The 24,880-nt window shown below is 36.5% G+C and overlaps 1 protein-coding gene across 9 annotated transcripts in view; it reads left to right on the top strand.

The window, feature by feature from the left end:
* CTNND2 (catenin delta 2) overlaps positions 1–24,880 on the top strand; it is a 613,278-nt gene that overhangs the window by 36,892 nt on the left and 551,506 nt on the right. Inside the window, exon 1 of one of the 9 annotated variants that reach the window (XM_048938458.1) lies at positions 13,018–13,046. The exons of the other annotated variants lie outside the window; for them this stretch is intronic. Coding sequence (XP_048794415.1) covers positions 13,043–13,046 — 4 coding nt within the window. The 5' untranslated portion in view covers positions 13,018–13,042. Of the gene's footprint in view, positions 1–13,017; positions 13,047–24,880 lie in introns of those variants that run through there. 9 annotated transcript variants of the gene reach the window in all.

Genomic DNA, 24,880 nt, shown 5'->3' with positions numbered 1-24,880 from the left:
ATAAATCAGGAGGCTCTGACCTAAGGGAAATAGGATAATTAGGCACTGGAGGAGGTTGCATAGAAAGTCTGTGGAATTTTTGTCCATGAGAGTTTTCAAGTCCTGCCTGACCAAGCCCTGAGCACCTGCTATGAGTTCAGTATTGACTGTGCTTTCAGCAGAAGCTGGGAGCAGGTGGTCTCTAAAGTCTATGACTACATGAAGTATGCTATGGTTTCATGAATCAAGGAAGATCCAGAGAAGCAGGAAGTGAACTGAATGTTTTCTGCAAGAGTTCATGGTTTTACAAATCACTAACTTCCTTGTAGGGGATCAAGAAAAAGAGATGAAATAGTTTGGAGGCCATGTTCCAGATTTCTGAGAATCATCTACCCAGTCGCCAGAATTTTGCAAAGTTCTAAAATTATTGTAGTGATGGAAAAATATGTAGAAAATGGCAATAATTTTTAGAGTTTGGGACAGCACCTCTTGGAGGGGTGATGAGTGGTTAGGACCAACAAAACCTGAAGAAAGCGTAACTATTATATCTTCAATTTGCAATCAAGTGGTCATTGAATGATGCTACCAAGGAACACAATGAAATAGTAAGAAAATGGTTTTAACCTTCAAAGAGGTAGCTAGGTGGAACGGCTTGCTGTAGGTGTAAATGAAAAAAAAAGTGTTGATGATTACAATAAAAATAATCCTTCTGTTAAGAAGAGGTTTGGAAAGGATAATGGAAGAAAACATCCACTGAGAGCTGTTAAATATAGTGACTTTACCAGTGGATTTGGGAAGAGTATGAGAGCGTGCCTGTTTTTGGCTACCACTGGAGACAGAAGATGGAACTCTGGCTATTGATACTGACATATTCTTGTTCAAGGATCAGCTTATTATGGAAACATGAGTTGTACCTACTCGGAATTTGTCACTCTTGCAAGCCTTGAAATTATATGCTGTCGTAGTCTGGCAAGAAATCAGTGATCAGTTGTTGATTGAGTCATACTGATAGTCTAAGATCCTGGAGTAATCATGAAGACATGAAGTAAAAATATCTTTTTACTGGAAGAGGATGCAAAGAATTTCCCCCTTGCTGGTGGTTTTGTTGACTTTCAGTGATAGTTCGTTCCCTCTGGCAAAAAGTTTCCTCATCATTTGTCGTCATTTCTTGATTACCAAATTTGTATCCAAATTGTGTGCTTACCTTTATTTGGTAAAGAAAAATAGTCCTTTAAATATTGTCGATGGGCGTATCATATATGTAGATATAGTTCAGTGACTTTATTATGATATTTTTACATACTAACATCAGAATGAAGCTTGTTTTCAGACTGCAAAAAAAAAAAACTTAGGTTAGACTACTTTATCCTTTGGACTTGTGAGGCACGAGTATCTGAGTACAAAGTATTTGGTGTTTAATTCAAAAATATTCAAGATCCAATATACATTTGAAGTCCAAATTCCTTTCAAATAATCATGTCAAGAAATCAAGCTCCTTAGATTAGCAAAGCTTTGTCTTGCATGATTGGTAGCAGTTTGTAATAGCCTGATAGAAAATATCCAGTATGCAATCAAGGGCATGTAATTTAACGTCATGTGCTTTGAATGCAGCAAGTGAGCACGTAGGACATCAGAGTATTGTAAAAAAATGTATCCGCTGTAAGTTTTTTCAGTGTGTGTGTGATTTCTAATTATCACAACATGTTTCAAAAACTACAGATAGAGAACTGCTGTAGCAGCTTCTTTTTATTTGAATAAATTACTGTTAATAACAAATATGTTGATGCCTGCCAGAGATGTAGGAGCAGAACTCCATTATTGATCTGCCAGAGTTTTTATGCACTTCTTTCCAATCCTGGTTCATTATATATCAAATTTGATCTGTGGGGATGGCATCTAGAAGAGATCTCTTGAAAACAGGTAGAATGAAGAGGACAAAGAAATGGATGTATAGACCTGACTTCATCTGTCAGAAGCATTTTTATAGACTGTATTCCATAAAAAAAGCTTTCTAAGTGAAGATAGGCTGCTTTAGTATATACTTCTGTCAGTATTTAACATGATTGCTATCTTCCCTTCAGTTCATAACCAAATGCTAGTAATCACCACGTTATGCCTGTGGCTGCAAGATGGCTGTCTCCCTCTCTGTCATTTGCACTGTTTAAATGAAGGCTTTTCTTTATTTGTTCATTGTCTTCATCCACTTAAACACTCAGAGACCATGTTACAAGAGGCTTATAGGTCCTGCCAAGTTTTATATCCCTGTAAAACATAAATACTGAAGTTTTAAATGATCATCAAGGCTATTGTTAGTACAGTCTTTACATGGCCTTTTGAAAAGTGATGTTAAACTACATTTCAAACCATTTCATCTTGCAGGAAATCAAGTGCCCATAGGCATACTGTAAATCCGAAGATGTGATGCCATTAAGCAAATATACTCTTTGGCTCAGCTGTTTTTAGTCTTAAACACTTAATTATCCATTTAAAAGCAAAACAAAAACAAAACTAAAAACTCAAAAATAACCGAACAAGAAATAAGCAATAAAAAAAACTAACACCACAAAAGTAGTCAGTGGTGGAGGATTATGTCTATTAATGAATCACAAATTTGTAAAAATGAAGTTTAAGTTTTATATACAGCTAAATGTATTTATCCCATTGTTTCACTTTATGCTTTCTACTTGAAAACACTTGCAGTGAAAGTACTTGAAAATTACAAAGTGTATCATACCAACTTTTACAAATAGGGGGTAAATTTGTATAAACACAGTTTCCCACAGCTGAAACATTGGAGGTTTGTGTTCAGTGGTGACTAATCAACTGGAAAACATTCTATTGATTTCTAATTTTAGCATTCTTTATGCAACTGCATATGTATAGAAAATGTGTTGAAGACTTGGATGACTTTTTTTCTATTTCTACATTGGAGATCTCCATACCACATTACCATATATAGTGCTTTGTTCTGACTCTTTTTTTTTTTTTTTTTTTTTTTTTTTTTTTTTTTTTTTTCCAGCTTCTTTGCAATTTTCTTTGTGGTTCCTAACATCTATATATGAGCTGACACGTGGTTCAGCTCAATGATCATTATTTTCCTTGTGTTGTCCTATTTAGGATTGATTTTATCAATATAAAAGCAGAAATACGAATTGAATGAAATTACCTGAAATGGAATAATAGGAACTTTGTAGGAATACTTTGAAACCATTTGAAGAAAGAATATATTCTTTTCTTTATATTTCATATACAAAGACTCGTTCTATTTAAAAGTCACAGGCCTGTTTTAAAATATTTTTGGAGATAATGAAATAATCTTACCAGTGCAGTTGAGGAGATGTCAGATGAAGATGTGCTTACTGACTCATTTTTATGAACTTGCTTGTAGTATGTGGATGCTAAATAGAAAAGTAACTGATGAACTCTTATGTTATTGGCATGTTATCAAGGTTGTTTGGCAACAGGAACCATGTGAATCTATCTGCTAATAAAACACCTTTAGTACAATGTATAAACGATCATCAAAATTTCCAAACAAAATCACTTTGCATGGAAAGATGACTTATAACTAAAGTAAATATGGTTTCTTGTCAATGTCTACTAGTTTATATTAAATCAGCCCTAGCTAATGAGTGCTGCTCTGGAATACAAGAGAAAGAACACAGAAGCTTGTGGAAGATGTTTGTGAATGTAATAATTCTGTATGTGCTGATTGTGAAGAAAAACAAAAATGTGGCAGGTATCAGCAATTTAGTGAAAATCAGGAAATCACAGATGCCAAAAGAAAGAATTCACTTTGAGATCTTATGGCCTTTTTTTCTTTTAATTATTTCTGCAAATGTTTCAGTGATGGAATATAAACATAGATATGGGGGCATTCATTAAACACTTCTTTGTGCATTTAGAAGTTAGTTGCTAGAGGTCTTTGTGGAAATCTAGTTTTGAACACAAACAGACGATATTGGTAAGCTACTTTGAAGCCTATACATGGTATTGCTCCCTTATAGTAGCATGGGATATATTAGTCACGAGGAGATGAGGGCTGTGTCTACTACTTGTATGCTTCTGCCAGGACTTCAGCTGGTTAATGGATGTTTTTAATGCTGTTTTGGAAGAGGAACTTCAAAAGAGTTGAAAGTGGGTGGGTCTTGAAAATTCTTTTGTTACCTCTTCAGTAGGATATGTACAACCAACTGCTGAAAAAAAAAGTTGATAAAAATAATATTAAACAAAAAAAAAAAAAAACAACAAAAAAACAAAAAAACCAGCTAAGCATGACAATATCTCATCCTATATCTTTCTGACACTTCAAATCTGTGCACACAACAATATTCATAGTTGACCTCATGTGAAAGTAGCCGTCAGATCAGGGCTTCCATTTACTCTTCAGCTTTCTCCTTGATGTCAAATTTGACTGTGAAAGCAATGACTTATACAGACTGTTGCAGAAATGTGGTTCAGGGGCTACTCACAAAACGGCATAATTCTTAACTCATCCCAACAATGGAAATGGTAATTTAGCTCAATTTTCTGTAACTCCTGTCTTGGTCTTGCTGGATAACTTACCCTTGCAATAAGAGGCACCCTGACTAACTGGTACTCGAAAGTGGCATCAGACCTCCTGAAGGATCTAACATTACACTTCTCAGTTATCTTCACTTTCAGTATAGTTTGCATACAATGAGTTTCCTTCTTCCTATCTTTGTTTCTCTTGGTGTTCTTTTCTTTTTCCCCAGTGTTTCTTTGTTTCATACTTTGTTAAACCAAAATATCAGTTTTATGAACTGAGACATTTCAAGGAAAAATGTTTGGAGTTACTGGCATGAGAAACACTTGCAGGAACAGACCTTTTAAGTATAAATTAATTTGAATTAATTAGTAGAATTAAGTTGAAATTAATATTTCAAATATAGTTGGCTTTTCACTGTTGTCTACTTGACCTTACTATGTATCAGGCAAAATTCTTGGTCTTTTTTCATGGGTTAACATTTACTGCTATTCTTCAGTTGTTCCTATTACCTGGATAATTATCATCAGGTATTTTCTTGTATGTGTACTGTGCTTCTGTGGGGCTTGTACCTTAATCAGAAATTGTTATTTCTGAACAGCCAGCTATTGCACACGTATGACTAAAGCTGATCTGTGGCTTTGTTTGTTTTCATCTGTTTGACAGATACAGGGTGACAGACATGGTGATATAGTAAGCAGAGAGAAGGCATAGTTAACGGAACAGTCACACCTTTCAGCAAAGGCCTACTTTCAGAAATTCTTCAGTAATTACTGTTTTTGAGCTGACTCAAACTTTTCAGAGCCCAAGAAAAGCTGCACAATGATTAGGGGACTTTTCCTTTTGTTCTTTTAAAGCCAAAGCTGAGCCATTTGTTCTAGTAATATCAGTTTGTATAACAGTTTTAAAGGAAGTGTTTTCTGCACCTGGAAAAGAGTATTTTTCTGTGAAAGAATAAAAGAGCTTAGACTTCATAGCTGGGAAGCGAGTATATAATTAACACTTCCTTGTTGCTGCTATAATAGAAATGAAATGGTAAAACAAAGCATTTCCTCTACAAAATGTAGCTGTGGAGAAAATGCAGAGCTGTAGGACTGGCAGCCTGAGCATTTATGAGTGATTTCCACTTAACTTGGTAGCCTATTTGGTGAATAAGAGGGATGTTGCTAGTATGGAGACATACTAGAAAAAAATACGCCAACAAGCTGTTACCAAATATCTTGGTCTAATACAGTTGTATTTCCTAAAACGATCTGCCTAGAGTTGATAGATTTTTGAGAAAATGCAAATATACGTGTTGACTCTGTATCATTTTACTAGTGGAGAAAATTTGGGGAAAATTGTCCTTGGAAGATCCCTTCCTTCTTTGTTCCTTGGTTTTGGAAGATATTATTTAGAAAAGATGTACAAGCAGAGACTTCCTCTTTTGAGGAGGACCATTACAGTGGTGTTTGGCCCATTTCTTCTGTTCTTGAAATGGCAATAGGAGTCAGCATATCCCTGGGGAAAGAAGTAGAGAGCTAAACAGGTTAGCACTCGCCTCCACTTCCAAGAACTGATGAAATAAAAGGAGAATTTTTTGAAAAAGCTCTCTTCAATGGGATGGAAAGAGAGATGGGGAGAAAAAGGAACAAAAGGGAAGATGAGGAGAGCAAAACTACCAGACTTTTTCAATATGTTCTCAAATCCAAGAGCAAGTATGTGCTTCTAATTTGCTTGCTGATTGCAAACTCCATCTGTAAATGCTTTGAAAGCTTGTACTCCAAACTTAAACTTTCCAGAATTATCCTACATGATTGAGAATAATTTTCTTAAATGTTAGCTTTATATGCAGAAACTTAAAAGCAAACAAAACAGCACATTCTTCGGTCATTAGAAGTACGCAGATTGTACTGCGTGTATCTGTTTTGAAGACAGATGTGCAACACTGAAAATGTTCTGCTTCATGGTTACATTCATAGTAGATGTAATGTAAGCTCTAAAGGTTTATCTGCCCATACTTTCTCTGTAGGGAAGAATTAAGGGCTTTCTTATGGATGAGGGTTGCTCTGAAAGTAATGCCTTGTACTTTATGATGTTGGCCCAAGATGTCAGAGGCAGATGTTGGTGGTATGAGGTTGAACCTTCCCACCAATATTCTATTACATTTTGTTGTTGTGCAACAAATAACAGCAGAGGGATAGTCTGACAGAATGGCATCTGACGCAGAATAGTGTGTGAAGCAAAGGTGTATCATTGAACTCATCCATGCAGAAAAAAATGACACCTACTGGCTTTTGTCAACATTTGCTGAATGTTTATAGAGACCAAACAGTGGATGTGAGCACAGTGAGGGGTTCATGGTGAAATACTCTGAAACAGTGGGTCACCTGATGGTGCAGATTTTCATCAGTGCAGCAAGTTCATTCCTGGTTACAGCTAATGATGGTGACTGCGTATCAAAATAGTGCTTTGTAGCTAAAAATTTGTTCTATTGAACAGTGTTATTATGCTCATTGTATTGGTTGTAGTTTCCATGGAAATAAATAGGAAGCATTACTTTCAGATCAACCAATGTACAAACACAGAGCATTTATATGTTTAAGTTATGTATAAGCTCAATTTACTTTTTTTAGTAAGATAGTCCTCATTACAAAGATTTTTAAAAATAAACGAACAGAAAAAAAAAACACAACACCATTCCTGTATTTCTATTGAATTACTACTATGGTAAGGAAGGGGAAAAGCAGGCCCCCCAAAAAACCCTCAAAAAACAGCACTCCAAGCAGGATCTGTTATTAATGCAGAGATTCACTGTTCAGAACAGGGAATCCTCAATTCCTGAGTGTCAGCTGTCTGCAATATGAGTAGGAAGAAGCTGTATGCTGCAGACCTCACCGTCTTTTTGGCTTGTTTTAAGTGGGTAGAATTCTCCAGATGATTTTCAAGGTCAAAGTTTTTCCCCTTATCCTGTTTTGTGAGATGAATGCATTTATTTACTTTAAGGACTTCCTTCCTTCAACTAAATTGTTCTGTGTAGCATCCCTAAGTGAATTTGAAAGTATAAATGCTTACGTTGTTGCAGCTGGGAGTTAAAAGCAGACAAAAATGGAAGTGAGGAAGGAGGAACAAACTGTGTTGAAGTTAACAAGTTTTTAAGGCCACTGTAATATTTAGAATAGCTCAGTTACTGAGTTCTCAGTTTCTCCTCGCAAGCCATGTCTTCAGCCCTTTTAGGCTTGGTTGCCCTCCTCTGGATGCTTTTGGGGACCTTAACAACCCTTTTATATTGAGGAGACCAGAACTGCATGCAGTATTCAAGGTGAGGCTGCACTAATGCTAAATATAATGGAAGAATTCCTTTGACTGACTGGCTATGCTGTGTTTCACGTAGTCATCATTTTTACATGCTCCTTCATTAAGAAATTAATTTATTGTTCGTGGCTGTTTCTGGAAGTGAAAATACAAGGGAGCTTTGGGTGAATCCCTGAATCATGGAGCTTTCCTCAGAGAGTTCCAGCAGCACGGCCAGGAGACAACTGTTGTCAATATTTGTGTCACTCCCTTTTACACATTTACCAATAATGATGTTAACAGAGAGAACTATCACTGCTAATTTCTCCCATCACTTCAAGAGATGAGAGCAGCATAAGGGAGGACTTGATGTGGAACTTGTCTCCTGTAGCCATTCCTGCAGCATTGTGAGCTGCTCAGTCTATGCGACAGTGATGGATTTATATTAAAGGATGATAATTTCTATTTAAGATTTCATTTTAAAAGACAAGAAGGAAGTACTTGCTGATTTGCCTCAAGCTGTGTCCAAGGAAAAGGCTATTTGCTACTCTTCAAGGAAAAATTGCGTATAGAAATAAATCCTAGTAGTTTGGTCTTTAGTTTCACAATGTGCAATAGCATATAATTATCTTCATACTGTTTCCTTGCTGTCTCACACAGGCTTGTTAATTGATTACAACACTAAAGCAAGATGTAAATGAAGTTGTGAGAAACTACAGGTTTCGATCACAGTTGTACAACACTAAGATGTTTAGGGGAAAAATGATTACAAATTTTTGTATAACGTTTAAAATAGTACTTCTGTGTTTTCTTTAAAGTAGGATGCCATTGAGTCTGTGGTTTGCTTGGCTGATTTGAGTTCTTCTTGTCCCATGTAGCTTTGTTTTATTATGTCAATGTGGTCAATGGCCAGTAGATTATGGGTGGAAAAATATTAAATAGGAATCTGATTCGCCATAGTAAAGATGATCTTTTCCTGCTAATCGCCTACACCCGGGGAAGGTGCTGGGGGGAGGGTGGATAAAGTGAGAAGAAGTAGGGATAAAATCCTTGACTCTTACCTAGAAGTCCACTAGCTGCATCTTATTGCCTTTATTTCCTCTGTTTTACTTTTTGTAGTGGAGAGGCTGGATTGGGTATGGTCATTGCTTCCGTAGGCCATTTGCCAGCTCTCTGCTGCCTCTGTTTTTCCTGGCAGTTGCATTCATTACTTGTATTTTTCATAAGGGTCTTTGTGGATGAGAACAACTTTGAAAAGTGCTTCAGGATTTGTTGCTTCTTCCGTAAGCATATGCTGTCCACATTTTATGCGTGTAGAAATGACTTTATTGAGCAAATGAAATTTCAGGCGGTTGGCTCTTTGGTTTTGGTGTGATCTGGCTGCAGGGTGTTTATAGGTTAACATGTAGTTGTTCAGTGAATTTGGAAGAACTCACTGTTCTCAAAGCAAGCCTTTTGTCACAGTGAGTGAAAAGGGTGGATGCGTCTCCTGTTATAATAGGAACTGGAAATGTGTAGGGGAGTCCATTCTTTGATGTATTACAACATACCAAAATTCAGGTTACTCCCTAAGTTCCGTGACAAGGCATCTGATCTTTGGGGTTCTGCTTGACGCTGCGTGAAATACTCCCCTTAACAAATACTAATTCTTAATTTTTGCTGTTTGCTGTCTATAGAATTGGAAAAAAAAAAAATAAAAATTATTGAACTTGTCATTTGGAGATGTCAACTGAGTATTTTTCTTTATGACAGTGTTGTACATTGTCTGAGATTGTTCACGTTTTCCAGAACAGCCCTCCAGCTTCACAGTCCATCAAAAAAAAAAACCAAAAACTGAAGTTTTTTTGAAATTTCTCTGTACTGTTTATTTGATGGACTTCTGTTTGGCAGATGAAGACCAGAATTTTAATATTTGCTACTCTTTTTCTGTTCATAAATAAGAAAGTAAAGTCAGTGCATGTGTATGCACAGGCTGAATGAATTGAAGTAGTTAACTTATTTCAGTGGTACTCTTTGGTAGTGGATATGCACACTATATGAAGTAACATTTTTATTCATTACACAGTTAAGAATGAAAGACAATTATTAGTTAATACACAGAAGGATCAGTTAGTTCACATAAACTCAAATCTATGATAGAAAAGTAAAAAATGGTTTCTACAGGCAAGAGATCTGATAGAGATTAAAAATCACTTATTTGGCAGGCTGTACTGACTTCCTACAGTACAGGAGCGAATTACTTTTCTAATCTAACATACAGTTTACTTGATCTTTTAATTTTGTAATTCTGTAAAGGAGACTCCAAAGAATGCCAGATAAAATGTGCTGCATAAAAAATGTTTACAGAAAGATGATTCCTGAAAGTTAATTTTCAACATGTTTATAGTTTTTGTAGTTCATCTCAGTGTTCATGCATTCAAAATTATGGAAAATTGTTTAGAAGTTAAAATGTTTGTCCATGGTAGGCCAACAGCTCAGGAGGAAGGGACCTGGGAGTGCTGGTGACAACAGCTCAGCATGAGCCAGCAATGTGCCCTGGTAGCCAAACCAGGCAAAGCACGTTTTAGGATGCATCAAACACAGCGCAGCCAGACATTCTTCTCCTATACTTAGCATTGCTTGTATCATGCTTACTCTGTGCTCTGAGGTTGGTGGTGTCTGCTCTCCCCAAGGGCAGTAGTGTGGAAAAGTGCTGTAATTCTTAGCTCTTCTCTGGGGGTGCCCTGAAGTGATGTGTGTGAGGAAGAAATGTAGGCTCTGTTGGGGGCTGTTCTCATGTGTTTGTAAATGTTCTTTCCAGATGTTATTTTTCTAAATAGCTCACTGTTACTTTCTTTTCCCACCATGTAAATGCAACAGGACCTGTTGCACTTGGACCTTTATCACGTACAGTTAAAACAAATCTTTGCAGAGTCAGTATTAAGATGTAGAAAAGTAAGGCATTAGTGAGCTGAAGAAAGTAGGTCACTGCAGAGTTGGTGTTCAGCTATAGGAAACAAACCTCCTACCCAGTCCTGACCGTTACTGATATTTGTGGTTACAGCTAAAGAAGATCTGTGACAATCTACAGTGTTCCCTTACCAGCCCTGCCTGAGGCGAGAGTTGTGAAGCATGCCCTGGGCAGCAGTTACTGAGGAAAGGAGACCAGTGACACCCTGAAAGCCAGCTTGCTGGCTAGGGAGAGGCTGCTTAAGGGCAAATGCAAAGAAAATGAGTCTTCAAATAGAGGATAGATAATCTGCCAGAATATGTTATCCAGCATTACATATCGTGGCTTATGGGAACTCTTTGTTAGCTGGACCACTCAGTGGCATTTCAAAGTCACTTCTTTGCCTTAAGGTAATGAATGGACAAGGCCAATTTGGGTGCACAAAAGAAAATCAAAGTTTGAAGACAACTGGTTTTGGTGTTTAAAATCTTTGATTGCATTCTAAACCTTTACCTTTAAAATGTCATTGATTTTCATTAAAAGCTTTGTAATGTACTTCAGAACTGTGCTTGCTCTCTCTTTCCCCATCCCTCCCTCTCCCCAAGAAATCTGTTGTTAAGGAATTATACTTATTTCTTGTTTTGGATTCTTTCCAGTCTTATAAATTTGGACTTAATCAGGGATGCAGAAAAGAAATAGGTTTTATAGTGAGTAATAACTCAATAAGATATTTTGCTTGAATATGACTTGAACTGCAGTTCTGTACAAACGTGATATAAAAAAAAATGCTATAGGTTTCTTAATTTTTTGACTTACTACTGGTAAATATTTCTTCTTTGAGAGATAAATACATAAATTTATTCCAAATTTCTGAGAAGGATTATAACCAAATTTGGATCTAAGCTTATTTCACGAAGTAAGCATAGCTTAGAGTAAGAGGATAATCAAGTGTTAACAGTTGTGGTTTTTTTCCTTCAAAATGTGTGTCAATGTAGGAAGCTTGATTAGGGAGACTGCATATATTACTCATTGTTAGAATTATCTACTTTGATAAATTTTTATGCCTCATGATGATAACCCAGTAAAGGTGTGTTGTTTTCTCATTTGTCAAGTTAGGGCAGAAGCCTGCCCATTAGAACCATGAAAATGAAACAGTGCCTTCACTCAAATATTTCTTTAAAAATCAAGATTACTTTAAGTAGACTGTGATGATTATTTCGTTATTTGTTTATTTTTTTCAATATCATAAGTCATCTTTGCTGGATAACTCATATTCAAGCTTTCTTCAAGAAGCCTGACAAAGCATCTGTATCAGCTATTCTCTGTCTGTTTTCAGATTTTATTTGGAAAGGGGCCAGTTAAAAACAGTTCCCCCTCTCCATTTTCACAAGTCTGTGAAAATGAGAGATCAAAAGGAGTCGTGGTATGTTGCTGTGTTGTTGCCTAATACAGTGATATGTCTCTGGCTGATGAAAATAAGCACTGCTCAATATTGTATAATCACTGAGCCTTGTGCAATGAGGCAGCTGTGCTGTTGTTGCTTCTGTGCCTCTCTCCTCCCTGCAGAACTGTTCTGTTTCACAGTTTTCAAGGAAATGACTGTCTCTCTTAGGGACAAGGGTTATCTCTGCTGTAAGTCATTCTGTACCAATCCTCTTGCAAGGTAAGCTCAATTCTGAGGTGTATATATATAGTAGATATGGCATTAATTATGGAAATGCGTCATTTTATTGATAATGAACATCTCTTTTGTTGTTGTGTCATTCTACAAGCACAGCAGTAGCATGGCTTTCTGTGTAAGTTTTTATCTGTGAGCTAAGAGATGTATCAGGACATCATAGTCAGAAAGTAGAGAAGTAGATCACTTAGGCCTAAGTGGACAGTACCTGGAATAGCAGCTAACTGTACCAGCCAGCAGCAAGAACTCCTGAGGCTTGCTTAGATGGTGCTGTTCACAGTGGGTGCTGCAGCAACCTATGGAGCTGTTAGTCATGAGTGACCAGCGCAAAAAGTTAGTGCCAGCTCTGGCCCCATCTTCCACATGTTAACAATTCATGTGTAGGTGATGCTTAAATACAAAACCACCCCATGGATTTTGGCTTGCTTCCCCTCTGTATTTGGGCTTGGCAATAGGTTTGGCAACCCATATTGTATGGGAACTGCTGAATCATGGCCTGAACCTCTGATTGATCACCTGAGGTGAGTAATGAGTCAGCCCTGGCAATTCACCTCTACTGCCGGAAGGGGTGGAGCCTGGCTCCACCTCTCCTAGACCCATTTAAGAGCTGACTACCAGTGGGGAAGGATCTTTTTCTGGAGATCCCTCCTTTGGAGTTTTACAGCAAGTCCAGGACATGGGTAAGCACTCCATCTGTTCTCTTTTGGTATAATAACCTGCTTAGCCAAACTCTCTTGTATATTTCATAATTATAACATTTGTATATTCATTGATTATACACATATCTATCTGGGTATCTTTTCCTATGCAGTTGTATAGTTATTATAGTGTAAAAGGTTCAAATATGTCACAGCAGGAATTGAGTTCATATGACACATAGCTCTCCTACCTATTTTCTACCCCTCCCCTCCTCCCCAGACAAACAACCAAACAACCAAAAAGAAACCAGCTAGACTTCTTCTTTTTTTTTTTTTTTTTTTTTCTTTCTCCTTCTGAAGTAACAAGCATGATTAATATGCTGAATCTAATTAGCTCCCATCCCAGATTGCTATATCATTCTGACTTGGAAACTACTGTTCTTTGAAAGAGGATAGAAGCTTTACTTTAATTAGTTCACCATTTAACCGCAAATTAGCCAGTAAATTTGTAAATGAATAACTTTATATTTCAAATTACACTTATCGAATGAGTATTTACATTACTTTATGCAAGTGGAATAATTACGTAAGTTAACTAGCACTCAACAGTTATTCAGTTTAGATAAATCTTTTCATTTAAATAAATAAAAAGGCAGAATGACAAAATCTTATGAGTTCTTTAAATCCTTAATTTAAATTCTCTTAGTCATATGTGGAATCTTGAAACTTCTTAAGCTCATTTCCACCCCCAGGGAGACAACAAAACCAGCTTTATGTAGCTAGTATAATCATCACCACTTTTCTCTCATCCAAGAAATCACTGTAACTTCTCCAAGGGACGTGTCCTTCTAGTCCATTTTCTTTCATCCAACCATTGTATGGCTTGCGAACATTAAGAAAAGTAACTTGCTATCTCAGGAATTGGATTATTTTTTGTGTGTGTGTGCGTGCATGACAACTATGAATGTAGAATATGTGTTTACAACCAGTCATTTCTCCTAGGGGGAAAAAAATGTTCAAAAAAGGTTAGAAATTATATTTTAGCCTTTATTTTTCAGAGAGTAAAACCTTGCTAATATAATGGTTAATAATGAGAGTTGTCAGAGGAGTTGGTGCTTAAACATTTCAATTAAAGAAAAAAGTACTCATGATGTGCTGATTGAGAGAGTTAATGAACATCTGTAAATGTGTTGGAAAATTATTTTCCAGTCATAACCTCACAATTGGTTCTACTAGAATAACTCTAAGTGCTTTAAGAAATCTTTGCCTATTTCACATATGCCTCAGACGTAGAGCTTTCACTTGTCAAGTATGCTTTGTGTGAATAACTTTTATTTTTCAGCTTATTTTTGTATAGTATCAGAGATTCTTCAGGATCTCAAAGCCATAACTGGATACAAAAATTGTTTTTATCAAAGCCAGTATTGCAATATTCCTGAACTATTGGTGTTACTGGTGTAGTTGAGTTTACAATCTTTATCCTTTTGTATTTTCTTCCTCTGTATCCTCCCCCCCCCCCCCCCACCCCATCGTGCCCCAAAGCATGAGGCTGGAAGAGCTTATCTGCCATCAAGTAAAAAATTTTAACTGTGCTACAGTGTAGTTTGCAAAATTTAAGTCAATGAGCTATCAAAAATAAATCAAAATTCAGAGCCCTCATGTTGGGAGGAAGAAAAGACAAAGGGAAGGCAGGGGTGTCTATTACTGATACAAAAGATATTGTGTATTTATTTATTTTAGAGTGAAAACGATATATTTTTGCAATGAGATAAGCTTAAAACAAAATGGTTTAATATAGCCTTGCAGCAAAACATTTTATGAGAAAGCCTGTCAGTGTTGAGCAAATGCATCAGAAGGTAGCACTTAGCCTTAGGCAGAGCATTCCCTTCAGTGGGAGGTCATCAAAAGTATATGCTTTTATCAACCTTCCTTAAGACTTCATAGCTGTTAGATGGATCACTTTGCATATTTATATCACAAAGGTCAGCATGTTAATTTAACTGAACTGACTTTTACAAAGAAATGTTGAACAAAGTACATATAGTTGCGTTTTTAGAAGGAGATAATTCTTTCAAGTATAGAGTTTCTAAGAGGCTCAGACACCTATTTCTACGACTTCAGAGTTGAAAAGGCTACTAAGGATATGCCTAAAATATAGAAGCTTTGATGTGATGGTGGCAGTGGAACACGGCTGGTAAATCTGCTGTGAACTGAAATTTTAATTTCATATTCCTGTGTGGAATAAATTATGTTGGCAAACTGGCAATTCTGCCTGCATAACTGCTTCTACCATGGAGGGATCTTGTTGTTTCAGATCTGTCAGCTAGTGGAGGAAACTGGAGGTAAATGACATTAGCATAAATGTGCTCTGATTTGACTTAGAAATGTGTATCCTGGTAGTGAAATAGTATTAGGTTTTGGAGAAAGTAATACAACGTATACCCTATGGTGTTCTGATGTATATCTGGCAAGAGTTTTAGCTGAGAAAAATTATGTCAGAATATTGTGCATGCTTTCACTGAGACCTCATTTGTGCACAAACTGATTACCCAAAAGAAAAGAAATTATATTTTCCCTTTTTCAGTTTGGCTACCAGTCTGATCCATAGCAGCTGTAGTGGTAGCGGACTCAATGCAATCAAACATCAAATGTTTTTGTACTGCTAGCACTAAATTGGAGACCACTTTTGGGGAGTTACTTAAGACAGTGCATTTGAGATGAGGAAAAGCAGTTCTCTTCTACTTCTCTTCCCCAGTTCTCCCATGGGAGTACTGTTACCTGTAGGAAACTTATTACAGAGATTAAGGAAGCTTATGTGTGGAATTTAATGATGAAGTCACTATTTTGAAGTGTTGATTATCTGACCTTATAAATTCCTTTGCAGTGACACAGCCTTTTAATGTGAAAAGTTGTATAACATTTGGCAGGAGGATTACTTAATCCTAAACTGGCTCTCCAAAGAGCTGCTGAAGTCTTGAATAACCCTGGTATGGAAAACCATGTATTTAATGGGAGAAGATGCTAGAGAAATGAAACTGAGAGATAGTTTGAAAATGACAAGTTGAGACTGATAGTTTGAATGCAGAAGTAGCTGAGAAGATGCCCACACATGGTGGTGAATCCTGGTTGCACAGAGTGTGCCCTGTAGTTACTTGTGTAAACTGAGTTGAAATGAGGAAGACTGACTGCCATTTGCCCTGAATGTGAGTGCTTCCAAGGCTAAGAGCACCTGCAGTGTGCTGAGGAGATGTGAGAAGATGGCACTGGTGTTTCTGTTACCCATCTGTATTGCAGTTGGGTTTTGGCCTTGGATCAGTTTTGTGTGGCTTTGCTACTGCTGTGGTTAATGCCAGCAGTGGTGGTTCCTTGATAGTTGTACAGCTGCACAGCTGCTGGAGTATGGCAAGCCCATGTCCCCAGATGGCAGGAATGCTTAGGGTAGAGACTGTTTTTCTTGGATCTCTGCTTTGTGTTATATATGAAGAACTGCATGTGACTAGACGTGTAACTAGAAAGCAAATAAGCTTCCTGATGGATGTGTAAAAGCCTTCAGAATTCTGAAGTTCAGTAGATTGGAATTCTAAATTTTTATTGGTATTTATGTTGAGTTGCACATTGCTGCAGAAGTTAATGCTGCCTTATTTGTGCTGCTTAGTCTGTAAACAGCATAGCCCCTCTGAAACTAGTACAGATTTGCTATGAAGAAAAAATGTAAGTCTGGAATAGGCATTCTAGATCCAGCAGTTCAACGAAACCTGGCTCGTGGTGACCAGTCTGTAAACAGCACTGTTGCGTGTGTTCGCTCATTCTCACTTCTGCCCCAAAGGTTCAAGATATCAGACTTGAGCCTCAAGTAACTTCTTAATCTGAAAAGAGAACACCTTGAAAATGCTATAATTTGGTGGCTTCCCACTGCAGAGGCAAGATAGCCATCGCTGCCCATCTGATTATGAGTTTGACTCTACTGAAGGGCTAGGCATACCTTGAAATGCAAAACGTGATGCTTATTTGTGGTGTGAATCATTGCAGCTCCAGCAGTAATTTTTGAATATTTACCTTCAGGATGCTGTTTTCTGGAATATAAGCATAACATAACCTGTTCCTTTTTACTGTTCTGTCTTGCAACATTACTTTTTTTCATGCTTTCTTTTTTTTTCTGGGGTATCTGATGTAATCAGAGCTCACAACCGAACAGACAACAGCAGCTTAAGAAGATAGGCCTGTAAAGGGAAACAGAATAGTGATGGTAGGGAGTTGAGTTTGCTGGAAATGTTACAGGCTTGTCTTTTTTTCTTTTTGAGTTGACTCTTTTCTTTTTGAAGATTCTGGAGGAATGTAGGAATAGATAAAAACTCAATGGAACAAAACTCAATTTTCCTGATCCTCTTGAACCCAAACTGAGCCATGCTGGACACTGCACTGAAATGGTCTTTTGGATTTTTACTTTTATAATAAGTGTGGTCTTTGATATAATCCCGCCAGATTAATCTGTATGTTTCTGCATAGCACTAGCATAGCACTGTGTAGGATTGAGCTTTCACACAAGGCTTGTTGATTATATGTAGGCACAAGAATTTGACTACTCATACTAGCTTAAAATATCTGAGATTTGCATAAACCAAAAAAAAAAAACAAACACGTACACTGTAAGCACACAAAGATGTTATTTTATTCCACTTTGAACATAAACATTTAAATAGTTTCAAACTATATTGGTTGGACATGAATTTGAAAAGGCTCTTCATTAACTTTCCCTGCTTGTGAGCCAATGCTTCTAGCTAATAAATCACAGAGAAGAATACAGTGTATTATTTATATGAAGATACGAGGATTAGTTGTTACCAATTGTGATGCAATTTACGACTTATTTTGGCTTAGATTTTGTATGTAATTCTTATTTCTCAAAATGTACTACAAAACTTTTCATCTTCTTTTATGCATTAAATACAGACGCATAAGTGTGGCCTAGATTGAGATGTTATAAATTATTGAAACTGTTCTGATTTGGCTGAGGAACATATCCTCCTATCAAATTCACCATTTCACAGAGGTTGAGTGAGAGGTTCCTGGCAATTTCTTTAGGTGTTTTCTGTGCAGTCAAGTAGCATTTTATCTCTTGGTGCAACATTTAGTAGATAAAAGCATTTGCAAATGAAAGCTTTAGTAAACAAAGTAGGTTGCAGAGGTTGGAAGGGGCAAGTGCTGAACTGGAAATAGCTCTTTATTTTCTGTAACAGAGTAGATATCAAGTTTTCTGTTGATTACAGACATCTAGAAGGATCAGGTGTTTACTGCATAAGTAATATGCTGAACAATAAATGGCTTTTTCAAAAACATATGATTGAAAAGGTAGATAGTGATTTGACAACAAATTAAATAGATACAGCAATAAGAATGAAACAGCTAACGCTGAATAGCAATCCATCTTTATTTGGATGCATACCATCTGTCACCAACTTGCTGGGAAAATCATGGTAAAGAGGCATCATCCTAAGCAAGCAGGTGCTTTTAAAGTCCTTTCCTTGCTTATAGTGAAATGCTAATTGCATCAAGGAATACTTATTGAGAGTGCCCCAAAACTGTTAAATATTAAATGCTTCCTTCTGATTTCAAACTCGGTCCTTGGTCTTTTAAAGATGATCAAAATTAGTTTTTTAAAAATAGTGTTACCAAGACCATATATGGTATTGCATTTGCACAAAACTTCTTGAAACAGTGGTGGAAGGGAGTGTAAAGTCCATCTTGTTTATCTCTAACTGGGAGAAATCTAATTGCACATTATCCTACTCTGCCAGCAAAAGTAGTTTGGCTAAATTGAAGAGGGTCATAAAAAGTGAGGGATGTGACAGACTGATGAGTAGGTTGAAAATGTTTATCCTGTAGTATAAGGAGGCTTGAGCATGAAGACTATCATCAATCTATAAAGTAAATGAGATAACTTGAGAAAAATGTGAGCTGAATATGGCATAATTTTGTCGTAAGAAGTAATTTATGAAGAGACCTCATTTTTTTTTCCACCAAATCATTGTGTTGGTGTTGGGTTGAATAAATGACTTTCATATCACGTTGTCAAAGATAGTTGTTGTAACCATTAACTACAAAAATATCACTCTTCTGCACTAATGTTTCTTTTCAGTGCCTGAGTATTATCTTTGGGTACAGTAAGAAATATTTTGTGTGGAAATTTATCTGTTGTGAAAGATTTCTCTGGGAGATCCAGAAACCTGAGATAGTTTGAAGGGAGTGGAAGACTATGAACAGGTGGGAAAGATTGTTCACACCCAGACATGTTAACTTTTTTTCTTTGCTGCTTTCTGTACTGTGGGAATATCCCATAGTTTCTAAGGGAGACCAACCTTCTTTTACTGAAGATATTGTATACAACAGCAGAGCAGGATTTTAGTATTCTTGTGTTTCTGTGGAGTATGCTTTGCCTAAGAAGGAAGGGGGAAAAAAAAGGACCTGAAAACATCGTATTAGTTCTTCATATGCTCGTATGCTAGCTTTTGTGGGAGACATAGCTCTATCAAACTTGTAGCCAATCAAACTTTTTTTCTAAATTGACTCTATCAGTTCAATGCAAGAAGCTAATTCTAATAGACTGCATTTAATGCAGTGTCACCTAAAATTGTGTATATTACTAAATTTAAAACTAAGCAAAATGACTTACATAGCCCAAGAGCAGCCCCAGTGTGTTTCTTTTCTGCTCTGCTTAGCAATTAAAGAGAAAATCTCTCAAGATTAGCCAGGTGCAATATGCTGCTACTCTCTTCTCTGTGTAGGATCAGGTGTTGGCCAGTGCTGGAGGCAGCCTGCCAGGTTTCAGAGCAGCAATATGATCTGCTGTGACAAATCCTGTAAATTCTTTTGGGGTGGTATGAATCTGCTCTGCTTTGAACACTGATGTGATCTCTATAGATAGTGTCTAGTGGCATGTCTATTTTTCTGCATCTTGGTTCATAGTGATTGCATTTTCCACCCTGTTGATTGAGAAATTTTTTTCTACTTTTATGTTCGCATACATGTAAGTATGAAAGCAGCTAGAAGGATGTAATTAGCGTGGAGGAAAACAACACAAGGAGAAACAGATACCAGTGCAAGTCTAACAAGTTTGTATGTGCGTGGGCAGCCTATTTTTTTGGTGAAAATTAAGCAGAACTGGCTGAAGCATGCTTAACTTCTCAGCTGCTGCCATGTGCTTAACTTGAGGTCTATCCTCAAGTCTGTCCTCTTGAACTCTTTCTGAGCATGTTCCCTTAGGACACCAGGAAGAATTTCTGTCCTTTGAGGATGATGAAGCATAGACGGTTTGCCCAAAGAGGTGGTGAAATCTGATTCTTGGAGATCTCCAAAAGCTGCTTGGACATGGGCCTCAGAGAGTAGCCCTGAGTATCCCAGCTTGAGCAGGAGTTGGACCTGATGGATACAGAGGGCCCTCCCATCCTCAGCCATTCTGTGATTCTTTGTCCATGCTAATCATATTCTTGAGTACCTGAAAGTTAACCTAAACAATACTTTTTTTTGTTTGGATTTGTTTTGTTGTTTATTTTCAGATAACTGACTGAATTAGTGGCATGAGAACTTTGTTACCAATTTCCAGAAACTCTGTCATCTTAGAGCTTTACTGTGGTAATAAAAACTATAACTTTATCACATCATACTACCAGAATAGAATTGTATTTTATTGCAGCATTGCTATGATGAAACAAAAATTCAATTTCCTTTAAGAAATGGAGAGACCAGAGCAAAGAAACAGGAGCAAAGATGACAAAATGTTTCATTATCAGTCAAATTGGCAGTGAATAATGAAAGTGTGAGAAGAATATGTTACAATGCAGTGTTGAGGGCTATCTAGCTCTGAAGGGGGAAAAAGAAAAAAGGAGGAATAGCTACTCTAGTTTGGGGGGATGACTTTGAAAACCTATTATTATGAATGCTTTTAGGACAGTGCTTCAATATTTTTAGAACTCTGTTTCTTTCAAAGAAAATGTTAAAAGAATTGTGGATGATGATGATGATGGAGATAGAAATAAAGAATAAAATAATGTTGCCAATTCAAAGAACTTGAAAATATAAAGTCAGTCTGGAGGATAATTACAAGATGATTGGAATGAATCTATATAAAAGATAAAATTTTCCAGACCTTGCTTATATGTGAAGAAGATTTAAATTCTAAGTGTAGGTTGCTGATATAGCCAACTTAATCTTGTACAGTTTTCTTCCTTTTTTGTTCCTTCTTCTGTTGCACTTGGAACATTTTAGTTTCAAAACTTTATTCCCCACCCCCATTGCTGACTAAGTTGCGGTAAAATGAATGCTAAGTCTGACACTGATTTCTTCAGGCAAAATGTTGTGTTCCATATCTTGAATCAGTGCCTCTATCAGTTGCTGGCAGCAGTGGGTGGAACTCATGCTCTCTCTAGTTTTATAACCAGGATGATATTCTCAAATACAAACAGAAATGTATGTGGACTTTTTTTTCCTATTTTCTTACATCTTGCCCCACTCTGCGGTTGAAGCCAATCGTGTATTTGGCTATTTAAGCAGAAGAATTTTAAATTAGAAAAATTATTAATTCTTAATTTTTATGGGTAGGCATGTATGAGTGTTAGATAACTATTTTAGGCTGTATCTACTGTTTCACTGGCTCAGCACCAATTTTTTCTGTTTTCATTTTTTTTAAGATGCGATATTCTGAATGTGAAAAACAAAGGTGTGTCTTTAACAGTGACAGGTTAATAAAGAATGCATTAGTTAGAACAATTTCTGAACCTCTGTTATACTTACCTTAAAACAGAACGATATGAAAGCCTCACACTTGTAATTAGTTTGTGTTTACAGGGGGGAAAAAAAAAAGAATAGAAAATGAGTGATGTCAGGGGTTCATTTAGCAGATGTTCTGTTCTGAGTTAAAGACTGCGGAAGAAGGGGCATGCAGGCCAAATGGATGTGCGGGAGTTAACAGAACCCTCGTAGAATGAGCTCCTTGGAGAAGTGCATGAGATTCATAAACCATTCAGCACACTACAAGATATACTAGGAACATTCCAACTGACCTGTATGGTAGTTTACATCATCTGCTATGATCTGATGGAATCAGAGAAATTAAGAGTTTGTGGGGTTGATCTACAATTTTTCCACTTATTGGTTAAAGCTAAGGAATAGAAAAGACTACAAGCACAAATATCTTGATCTGAGTATGATATTTTTTTAAATGTTCCAACTGACTGTGATTCAATGGGTTTAAGACTAATATGACATGTACTTCAAAAAATTTCTTGGGATGTTTTCTGACATCTTGAAGAGGGTATGACTTAAAATTCATTGTTAAAAGAAACAAAAATGTGACTAGGTGCACCTTTCTTCCTTAAAATACACTTAAATTTAAAAAACAAAACAAAGAAACCTTCCCAAAATATGTGTGAATTTCAGCAAAAAAAACCCCTTGGTTTTTCAATTAATGAGAAATCTATACATTTTAGATTTTGCTGATTTTTTTTTTTTTCTTTTTTTCTTTTTTCTTCCTTCTAGCCTCTGAGGTGAGCATTTTTGTTCATTTATTGTATTTGGTTAACTTGGATCCAGCTAACCAGAGTACATGGCTATAATTTGTCAGAATATGAATTGCAATACTATTTGAAAACACATTTTAAATCAGTAAATTATCTGAAACATCTGCACTGCTTCAGGAATCTCTACTTAAAAAGACTCAGTGCTGGTTGCATAGATTTGTCTGTTTTATGATAAGAGTAGAATGCCTTTTTCTAATCTACTTGCTTTGGTGCACAAATTATTATCATATACACTTGAGTGTATATGAGTGGGTATATATATGTGTATTGAGTGGGTAAATAACCCCAAAACACATTTTCTCAGGGCAATGGATTGTTCTTTTCAGGTGGGAGGTATAGGTGAAACACATATTTATTAATTGTTGCTATTGTCTAAATCAGCATCAATATACTAAGATTTGTTTGCTTAGAAAACAAACGGACAACCCAACAAACTCAAACCTAGCAACAGTTAATCTCTTGAACCACAGAAACTGCATTTTAACCAGCAGCTTGGGTCTCTTCCAGACTGTGCCTTCATGATATTGTAGAATATATTGCAAATACAGAGGTAGAATAAGGGTAGGTTTAAATGTAGTCATTTTTGCTTTTTTTTCTTTATTAAAAAAAAAAACAAAACAAAAACAAAAACAAAACTTTGTGATATGTTTCTAGCTTTATTGCATAATCTGAGTTATATAATCTGAAATAAAATTCTGAAAGATATTTCTGATGTTACTGTTCAGTACAAAAAGAGAACTGTTCACTAAATTTTTATTGTGTCGTGGAGGAAAAATTACTTGAGCTTAAATGATAGTGTCATCTGCTACTAAGATGCACTTATGCTCAAGAAGAGGTAGATAAATGCATTCTAACTTTCACAGGGGTGCTATAAACACCTTAAATTGTTGTAGCTTTGGGAATGTCCTCACTTGGGAAGTTGTCCCATTATGCAAATTATTCTGAAAGACCTTAAACAAAGCAAAAATACTGGGGTATTCTGTAGCCCAGATAATTTTTATTTTATTTTTTTCTTCAGTGTATCAGTACAGTAAAAAAGCAATCCATGCTGCAAAAACATTGTGTGGGAGACAGGGTGTCAGCAGAGAGGCAGCTCAGCACACTTCATGCAGTTATCTTCACCTGAAACATTCAGGAAAATTCTGATTTACAGTATTAACAATTTAAAGCAAAATATCTATTGGCAAACCAGTATCATCGTTATGCTGCTATGGATGATAAGCCTCTATGTTAAAAGCTTGAAATGGATATCAGTTTGACTATTTCTGATATTCAACTGTTAATCTAAAATATAATGCAGCTTCTATTCTGTTTAACCTGTTCCCCTGTGTTTATGAAGGCCAACATTTCCTCTAACATATTAGAATATTAATTTAAAGTAAAGCCTTTTCTTCAATCTTCATACACTCACAGAATCACCAAGGTTGGAAAAGACTTATAAGATCATCCAGTCCAACCATCCATCACCAATAGTTCTCACTAAATCATATCCCTCAAGACAAAATCCAAATGTTCTTTGAACACCTCCAGGGTTGGTGACTTCACCACCTCCCTGGGCAGCCCATTCCAGTGCCTGACCACTCTTTCAGAAAAGCAGTATTTCCTAACATCCAGCCTAAATCTCCCCTTGGCGCAGCTTGAAGCCATTCCCTCTAGTTCTGTCACCAGTTACATGAGAGAAGAGGCCGACACCCAGCTCACTGCAACCTCCCTTCAGGTAGTTATAGAGAGCAATAAGGTCTCCCCTGAGCTTTCTCTTCTCCAGACATGTGGCTCTCTTTCAGAGAGCGTTCTTTTATGCATTATGGATATCAAAGTTAACATGTTAACCATATGTTTGTCATTAGGTTTAACTCTTTTCATTTGATGTTTCAGTTCATAGCTGCTATCTGTGTTCTTTCTCATTACGTGGAACATGTCTCATCTGAGCAGACTGGTAATTCTATATCATGCATGTGTACCATGCTGACTTTCTAATTTGAAGAGACATGAAGGGATGTGTCCATGTGGAATAACACCAATATTACTACTGTTTTCAGACAAGAAACATTCTGCATTCAATTCTCTATTCAATATAAAGTGTTATCTTGATAGGCACAGACTTACTCTAATTTTTTCTTTGAGACTTACTCAAATTCTTTTATCTGTAGAGCATTTACAGTGAATATTCCTTTCATTCAGTTTACTTAGGATCTTAAGGACAGTTCTTGATAATTTTACTTGCACAACAAAATTAAATCCACTATTCAGAGGAATATTCCAAATGACATTGTACTTTGGATATCAACATGTGCGGCTATTTGT

The sequence above is a fragment of the Lagopus muta genome, chromosome 3, assembly GCF_023343835.1.
Source record: "Lagopus muta isolate bLagMut1 chromosome 3, bLagMut1 primary, whole genome shotgun sequence".
NCBI classification, from domain to species: Eukaryota; Metazoa; Chordata; class Aves; order Galliformes; family Phasianidae; genus Lagopus; species Lagopus muta.
The sequence above is the reverse complement of the archived record's forward strand: the minus strand, read 5'-3'. Positions and strand labels throughout refer to the sequence as shown.